Source organism: Dendrobium catenatum, unplaced genomic scaffold, assembly GCF_001605985.2.
Source record: "Dendrobium catenatum unplaced genomic scaffold, ASM160598v2 fragScaff_scaffold_124, whole genome shotgun sequence".
Classification (NCBI taxonomy): Eukaryota; Viridiplantae; Streptophyta; class Magnoliopsida; order Asparagales; family Orchidaceae; genus Dendrobium; species Dendrobium catenatum.
The window spans coordinates 1,017,131-1,026,394 of record NW_021318586.1 but is presented as its reverse complement, the minus strand read 5'-3'; the positions used below and the strand labels follow the sequence as shown (position 1 = coordinate 1,026,394).

At 38.8% G+C, this 9,264-nt stretch overlaps 1 protein-coding gene across 1 annotated transcript; it reads left to right on the top strand.

Moving 5' to 3' along the window:
• Positions 1-7,084: 7,084 nt before the first annotated feature.
• On the top strand, positions 7,085-8,707 carry LOC110114604 (2-hydroxyacyl-CoA lyase). The gene has a single exon (XM_020847535.2). It carries the CDS (start codon positions 7,254-7,256, stop codon positions 8,682-8,684), a length of 1,431 nt encoding a protein of 476 aa, XP_020703194.1. The 5' UTR covers positions 7,085-7,253; the 3' UTR covers positions 8,685-8,707.
• The last annotated feature ends 557 nt before the right edge of the window (positions 8,708-9,264 follow it).

Here is a 9,264-nt window from a genome sequence, read left to right as displayed (position 1 = left end):
GGTCGGATTTGGGGCGGACAAACTTTGGGGGCGGCGGTCGGATTGGGGGCGGCGGTCGGAGGAGATTCGTCGGCGGCTGTCGGACGAGCGGAGGCGAGCCTAGGAAAGAGCGAGCGACGGGAGAGCGAGCGACCGAGAGAGAGAAGGAAAGAGTTAAAATGAAATGCCAGGCGCGGAGCTGGTCGTATTAGGGCTTCTACCGGCGGTTTTCCGGCGGTTAGGACCGCCGGTAAAAAGTCACTTATCAACGGCGGTCCCTACCGCCGGTTCTTGTTGATATCCGGCGTTTTACCGTCGATTTAGGGACCGTCGCTATTACCGGCGGCTTAACGTAGAAAAATCACCGGTGAAGCCGTCGTTAAAAGCCGACGGCCAGACCGCCGGCTATGCCGCCGGTAAAATCGACGGTCCATAAACCGCCGGTTAGAACCGCCGGTATTGGGCATTTTTCCTGTAGTGTGGGGTGCTGACTAAGCTGCAGTTCGATTTTAAGAGCATAATTAACGGCTTGTGACAGTGTCCAAACTGCATTTAATTCAAGTTTGTTCTGAATAATCTCCTTCAACCCTCCAATGTATCTAGCCACGAGTTGATTCTCCGTCTCGTTCAAATTGTTCTGAGCACTTAGCCTGTAGAATTCTTCAGTATACTCGTTCACTGTTCTATTTCCTTGCAAGCAATGTTGGTATTGTAGGTAGAGCATTTGCTCGAAGTCAGTGGGCAGAAAGTGTCCTCGCAGCAACCTTTTCATTCGGTACCAGCTTGTAATTGGACCTTTACCTTCTCAACGTCGCGTCTGTATCAATTGCATCCACCAGGCTCCCGCCCTAGCTTTTAGGCGACAGGCAACATACTTTACCTGTTTTTCATGAGCTATTTCCATGTAATCGAAGAAGGATTCAACCGCCCGTTCCCAGTCCAGGTAATCCTCTATGTGCAACCGGCCATCGAAGAAAGGGATATCTAATTTGACCTTAAACTCTCCCTGTTGGCGGTGGTGTGCTTGAGGACGCCTCGGTCGATTGTGGTACACTAGTGGTTCGTCATCTGCTGAGACCGACATTTCAAACGGCTGCGTAGCTTCGAATTTGAATTCAGAATCGGACGCAATAGGCCCTGTGGTCGGCGTGTGTCGTTGACGGCAGAAACGAGGTGCCGGTATGGTTGCTGGCGCTCCAGGTCGCACCATTGTCGGGTTTGGTCGATTCGTCCCGAGGGATCAAATCTCGTTGCGCATTTCAGTGGAGAATCGGAGAAACTCGGCAGTGAGTGTCTCCAGTTGTCGTGAAACGCTCTCCTGTGTCGTCCATAATGCTTCCAAGCTCCGGTCGTCGACTGGAACTGTCTGCTTGCTGCCTTCCGCCATCAAAGCTCGAAGCCGAGCTCTGATACCAGTTGGTGTACGGAACACACCAAACCTGCAACAAATAAGAAAAACAGGAAGGAAGGAAGAAGGAGCAGGGAGGAGAAGCAGAGAATTCAAGAAGAGGAGTTCATATTAAAACTGTAATAATAATGTCTATCTTCTCTACAGCCCAGCATACTAGTATTATACTACGTAGTGTCTAAAGTAGTAAAAGACTAAAATACTATCACTTAGCTGCACATGTGTAAAAGCAGTAAAGTCATAATAGAAAATAACAGGAAATGGTAGTGGAGGCTCTAGTTTGTTAGGAAAAGCAGAGTGAGTGCTGGAGAGGTGTGGTCTGTGGTTTAGCCCATCTCATGTTCCACATCAAAAGCAATATTTAAAAATAATCATCTAATGCGGACTAAGTAGTGAGGGTGTCGCTCTATTAGTTATTTAGTATGTGATTTCTAATATTAAATTGTTAATTTTACTCCAAGACTAACTTCAATTGATCATCTTTTTAATAATTTAGAGGTTTTATCTGAATTTTAAACATTTGGATATCTCATTTTTATATTAAAATATTAAAGAATACTTCATATGTGCAACATTCATTTTAAGATAAACTTTGTTATTTAAAGTATCATAGACATAGTAAAATATTCATCTCTCCCAAGAAGTGAGGTAACTCTTTATAGAGTCTTAGGGGTAATTACGATCTTTTATAAATTTTGGTTATTTAAGGCAATTATTTAGGAGTTTGTGAGAGGAAATTTTATTTAAAGTTTGATAGAGATATAAATTAGCTAGTTTATTGAATTATTATTGAATTTATTAATTTTTATGTTATTTAATTATTCATTTATTAAACTTAAATTAGCTTGTCATTTTTAGTTTTAGGAAACCATTTAATTCCATGGTTAATGAATTTCACTACTAAAAAATTAGACTTTCGCAGCACTTTTTATGACATACTGCAGCGATTTAAACACATACTGTATTTGTTTTGTTACAAAGGTTTTAGCAGCGGTTTCACAAATGCTGCTATAGGAAGGTTTTAGCAGCGCTTTTAGCAAGGATTAAAATCACTATTAAAGTGCAGCACTGATTAAAAAATATATAATGCCAAAAATTAACAAATAAATCAAGAGCTATATAAACTAATAACTTGAGAAAACACAATCAAATTGAGGTAAAAAAACACATGATACATACTACATGATGCAGTAAGTTTCCTTTGTTCAAATACTATAAAAGCAATATTGGCTAATTTATTCATTTGACACAAAATGAATTTTTAGTGTTTAAAATTGAAGCAGAACGGTTATGTAGAACTTCTTTGAAAACTAAAGCTATTCTTTCACTCAGGTGATGTTCCATGAACCTTTCTTTCACCCTCCTAAGCCTTCTTTCTTTCTATTTATCAACTGAAAGTGATAATACAAAAGAAACAAAAAAAATCAACTCCATAAACTTTGGCAGCTGCCATGAGAATGATTTTTTTTTTTCATAAATAAGCTCATGAATCTCAAAATCAATTTAAAGAAGTGCAGGCTCCTCGACCATAGAAAAAATCGGTGGATTTCTTCTCAATAGAATCCCACTACAGCACAAGTTTTTGTTAGAAATAGTCTAATGTATACATATAGAAAGTGTACAAGAAACTTCTCAAAGTAGGATATGCTAAACACTAGATAACAATTGTAGATGTTGAACATATTACAACCATACTGAAATTTCAATAAGCTCTCATTCTTACGTTCATTAACAGAAAATCTAGCTTCCAGTTTGATGCTTACATTCTTTTTCTTATTACACTGCTATTTGATTTCAATTCCCCAAAAAGCATATATTTTACAATATCATAATCCAAGCATATAAACATTTCATCGTTTCCAAAGTTCATAACAAAGTTCCTTAATTTCAATCTCCTACCAAGAAAGCATGGAAAAGTTATATCCTTATGCTATAAATGATTAAAGATTTTGATTGTCAATCAGAAAAGAATTATTGCTAAAATCAAACATTACTAAGTAATCTGAATCAAAGATAGCATTTTTCTATCCTAGCTACCTTATTCTAAGTCAGATCATCATTAGAGAAGTAAGCAACATGAACAACCATATGAAGTTATTCAAAGCCAAAAGTTTTGCAAGTATTAAACAAGAAATGCCAATCAGATAAGTATAAATGTAGTTTTCTATGAACAGCCAGCCATACATAAATCACCTCAATGATGGTAGTGGTTGCTTGAGAAGTTTCAAACCATCCAAACATGCTACATCATTATCACGAGTCCATAGCTATAGATATAGAGAAGATGTAACTTCTCTTTAGCTACTGAGTTGAGAAACAAAGCCTGAACAATTTAGACATACTTGAATGTGGTCATAAGCAGGCTTAGTGTGATGAAGTGTAAGTCAAAGAGATAAAACGTTGGGCCTACTAAATCAAATGAACAGCCCTATTTTCAACCAAAAGAGCTTAAATTTATATGGATCAACACATTTTTGCTTGGCAGATGTGCGAGAAAATCCATAGCTTTCAAGTGGTTTAATGTAGCACCAGAGTTGTCCCAAATGAACCAAAATCCCAAATTTCATTAATTTCCTCAATTGGACAATTTGGACAAAACTTCAAAATCATAGTACATAACATGAAACACGCCTTGTACCCTTCGACATGAATTCATCAAGACTTCCTTAGAGTTGATAGATTATTAGCAATATGGAATGGTATAAAAACATTAAATCAAACATGTTTTGGTAGTAATTATAGTTAAAAATGAGAAACTAACCTTGCAAAATGTTCCATAATTTCTAAAAAAAAGTTCTTGTAAGAATTCGAAAAACTTGAATCTTACATGTGATTAAGTTCTCGTAAGAAATTTAATAACTCCATAAAGTCTTACAGAAGAATGATATATACCACCTGATTTAGCCTTTGAGATTGAAGTTAAGAACATCGAGAACAATGAAGAGCAGGAAATAGATATCAACGTTCCCTCGTGTCCCATATGCCATCGTTTGCGAACAAATCTTCCTCAGGACTCAAGAGAACTGCGAATGAATTGAGAAAACAATGAATCACAAGAGTGATGAATCAAAATTAGGGCTTAGTGTCGAGCGGAGAAGATAAATCACGTGACCTACGAAGAGCAAGGAATAGAAATAGATGTGCATGAAACTTGCAAATAAAAATAATATTTAAGATCAAGAGGGTGTTTCTAAACTTTGGAATCCCCTCCCTCTAAAAAGGCAAATTATTGCATCCGGTCACCGGACGCGGAAATAGGTTCGGATATTAATAAAATATTATTTTAAATTTAGAGCATCAAAAGCGCAGGTAAAGCGCAGTCAAAAGCGCAACTAAAGCGCAAGTCAAAAGCGAAGTTGACGTGGCAAATTTTTATTGGACGTCCGAACTTATTCTCCGCGTCCGGTGACCTGATGCAATAATTTTCCCTCTAAAAAAATATGTCGTACATATTTTTTAAATTTTCTTAAGAAAATACTAATTTCCTTATTGCATTTTTTTTTAAATGTTAAATAATTTAAATTATCTTAAAACAAGGCTTTTTGTTTAATTAATTTATAATTAAATTATTTTTAAAATTTTGCCTAACATGAATTTGGAGGTCTATTTTAATAAATTTTTAATAAAATATTCTGATATAAAACCTCATTGTTTTCAATTATATTTCCTTATATCCAGGGAAGGCAAGCCTAGGGAAGGCATCTTCCGTACGGCTGTTGCGTTGCAGCCTACTATATGTTTTAGGAAACGTGTCCTTTTACATTTAAAAAACGATATAAAATATCATATGTAATACTTTATTATAACGGTCAAAAGTGTAGTTTGCTGTTAATTGATTGTTATTACTTCATTGATAAGACAGTTTCATTTTCAGGTAATTTCAAATGTTCCGACTCATCATAACAGTTTTTGGTGACCCGGGCACCAGGAAACTCCAACTAATTTCATGGAAGAGAACTTGTAGACCTAAGCATTTGGGTGGGCTGGGCATTCCTGACCTTACTAGCCTACAATTTGCTAATTCCTGTTCTTTGATTTTCAGATTTTATAATTCCAAATCTATTTTGTTCGATTTTCTTTATGTCAAATATGGCACCCCTTGGACACCGGCATAGTGCAATGTTTCAAATACCTGGAGTGAGATTGGAAGGGCGGCAACACAAATTACTCCTACTATATGTTTTGATCTCAATTCGAATAGCATTATCTCCTTTTTGTGGGACCCTTGGCTCTATGGAAAGTCTATTATGACTGATTTCTCTAACTATAATCTTGAGAATTTAATCCCACACCATGCCAGTATTTCAGATTTTTTGGGGAATGATGGTTGGATGTTATCGAGAGCAGCTCCAGCTGCTCTGTCTCACACCTTTCAGCATATTGGCTATAATCAAAATTCGAATGGCACTTTATTCTGGCATAATAGGACAAAGGCTTGTTTCTCTTCTTTTATCAATTTTTACCATAGGGAGGAAAGAACGGTGGACTGGTATAAATTTGTGTGGCATAAGCACTATGCACTTAAGTATTCTATATACTCGTGGATTGTCCTCAATAATGGGCTCAAAACAGCTGAAGAACTTCTTAAAAGATCCATTCTTATGCCTTCTACCTGTTCTTTTTGTTTTTCTCATCCTGAGACCAATTATCATTTACTGTTTGAATGTGATTATTCATTCACTATTTTACATAACCTCATTCCCATGGTGGGAGATTTTCTGCTACGACCAAGATTACGACAAGTTATTAATTTTTTGGGAGATCAGACATATTTGGGAATAAAACAAAAAGAACTGCTCTTTCTCACGGCCTGTTGTGCTACATGCTATTTTTGGAGGGAAAGAAACGAAAGAAAATTCAATTTTAAATTTAGAAGCACTTCTTCTCTATGCTTGGTCATTAAGTCTGCTGTTGAGGCCAATATTTCTTCTTGGAAACATTCTGAAAATCTGATTATCCCTTGGCATGTGTAACGAAATTGCTGCTTTGCTGTTGGTTGGCTTTGAGATGCTGGTGTTTTGGGGAATTTATCTTCAGATGGGTTGCTTAGATGTGAAGGTGGGGGGCTTTGTTGGTCTGCACCCTGGATGGTGGGAACTTCTACTTTGTTTTTATGTTCTGGATTTTGATACAGCCCTCTGGATGGCTGTTTTTTGCAACTGGGGACTTTCAATTTTGTTGGAATTTCGTTCAAGGACGATGATGTAGCTGCTAATCATCTCCTTGGAGGGCCTTCTTCTGAGAAACCATGAGATTATTTTTCGTGGCTGCCGATTTTCTACTTTGCTTGTGTATGCGATTAGCAGTCTGAGTCCTTTAAATGCTTTTGCATCTATTGTGGATGGCAGTTCTTATTTCTTTTGCTTCAATTGTCTTTATTTTCTCTGGGGGTATAAGTTTTTGGTTGCACCTCAATGTTTGAGGTCTAACCTTTTTTGTTATACCTTACTTATAACCTTCTTTTACATGATAATATATGAGCTTTTTGCCCTCATTTTCCCAAAAAAAAAAAAAAATTACAATATCTAATATTAGGGAATATGCTGCTTATTTTTTAAAAATTTTCATTTACAATATTTAAAGTAATTTTAAAGTTTTGTTTTCACGATAACTCTACCATTATTTTTACGAATTGCTGCAGCTGCTCCTACAGACTTTTTAAATAGCATCACATTTCAGCAAATTTACCAAAGAAACGCGCACGGCTCAGAACTTGTTGCAGACGTGCTTTGACTCGTTTCTTTACTTTATTTCATTTAAAGCCTTCTCCTTCATTGCAAAGCGGATCATCGCACCGTAGCATTAGCTCAAAGCTTTTTATCTCCTCCTCAGTGCTCTCTAATACACGGCACCCCGAACTTTGGCCATGGCGGACTCCAAAACCTCAGCTCCAAACACCGAGGAGAGCCAGATCCTAATCGATGGAAACGTTCTAGCAGCCCGTGCCCTCGCCCTCGCCGGCGTCAGGCACATGTTCGGCGTCGTTGGCATCCCGGTTACATCACTGGCTACTCGCGCCGTCGCGCTTGGCATTCGCTTTATTGCCTTCCACAACGAACAGTCCGCCGGCTACGCTGCTTCTGCCTATGGCTACCTTACCTCACGCCCAGGTGTCTTCCTTACCGTCTCCGGTCCCGGTTGCGTCCACGGACTTGCGGGTCTCTCCAACGCCACCGTGAACACCTGGCCAGCGGTTATGATCTCTGGATCTTGCGACCAGAGAGACTTCGGAAAGGGTGATTTCCAGGAGCTCGATCAGATCGCCGCTGTCCAACCCTTTGTCAAATTTGCCGCCAAGGCAACAGAAATTTCTCATATTCCCCGGGTTGTTCTCACTGTGTTGAGCCACGCAGTCGAAGGAAGGCCCGGTGGTTGCTATTTAGACCTCCCCACTGATGTCCTGCATCAAAAAGTTTCCGTAGAAGATGCCTCTTTGTTATTGTCCGAGGCAGAAAACCCTAGGTTTCGAGTGATTGGGGATAGCGTTAGTAACTTGGATATTGAGAAGGCCGTAGGTTTGCTAAGAAAGGCGGATAAGCCGCTGATTGTTTTCGGCAAAGGCGCGGCCTATGCCCGTGCTGAAAATTCCCTGAAGAAATTGATTGAGACAACGGGTATTCCGTTTCTCCCTACGCCAATGGGGAAAGGCTTATTGCCTGATACTCATGAGCTTGCAGCCACCGCTGCTAGATCACTTGCCATTGGCGGTTGTGATGTTGTATTGGTAGTTGGTGCTCGTCTCAACTGGTTGCTGCACTTTGGGGAGCCGCCCAAGTGGTCAACGGACGTGAAGTTTATTCTGGTGGATGTATCAAAGGAGGAGATTGAGTTGAGGAAGCCATATCTTGGTTTGGTTGGAGATGCTGGTACAGTTCTGGATTTGATCAACAGGGAGATCAAGGATGATCCTTTCTGCTTGGGGAAGTCGCATCCTTGGGTAGCTGCTATTTCCAAAAAGGCAAAGGATAATGTGGCGAAGATGGAAATACAGTTGGCTAAGGACGTAGTGCCATTTAACTTCTTTACACCCATGAGGATAATAAGGGATGCAATTCTTGCGCAAGGAAGCCCAGCTCCAATATTGGTTTCGGAAGGTGCGAACACTATGGATGTTGGAAGAGCTGTGCTGGTACAGACTGAGCCGAGGACACGGCTAGACGCAGGGACATGGGGAACGATGGGTGTTGGCTTGGGTTACTGCATTGCTGCTGCAGTAGCTTCACCTGACAGGTTGGTCGTTGCTGTTGAAGGAGACTCAGGTTTTGGATTCAGTGCGATGGAAGTTGAGGTATTGTAGATTTGTCTTTAAAACAAAATATTTTTGTGTTAATCTTCCTATCTTTGTGAATTTAGTTTCTATCCCTTCATTAGCACGGATTTCTTTTTCATTTTTTTTTGCAATTTTTCTGCCTATAGTCATCATTGTTTGCTGTTTTATTTCAGAGCGCCAAGAGCCTTTCTAGTTTTAGCATTAGGATGGCTTTTCTTTGTTTTGTTGATTAATTTGCTTCTCTATTTTGGCATTCTTTTTTCATTATAGTTTGTACTAATTGAATAGGGATAGCCCCAGTTAAAGTTTTGTTGTACCAACTCTCAAGGTAATTGTTTGCAATTTCTAACATACTGTATGTTAAGTTGATCTAAATATTATCTGCAAATCTTTTCTAGAGTTGTAGCAAATTTTAATTGCGTTTGCAACATAACAAAGTAATGAATGATTAATTTGCTTGCATTATAGATCATGTGCTGGTTATTCATGTACTATCAATTACATATTACTTCTTCATAGATGAACTTATCGGCGTTGAATTGAACAGCTAAATTGTATTTATTGATCGTCTTTCATTATCATTACATCACCTTTCTTAAGATTGTAA

What these genes read in the sequence shown, in the direction of transcription:
- LOC110114604 (XM_020847535.2), top strand. Translation starts at nt 7,254, where the DNA reads ATGGCGGACTCCAAAACCTCAGCTCCAAACACCGAGGAGAGCCAGATC.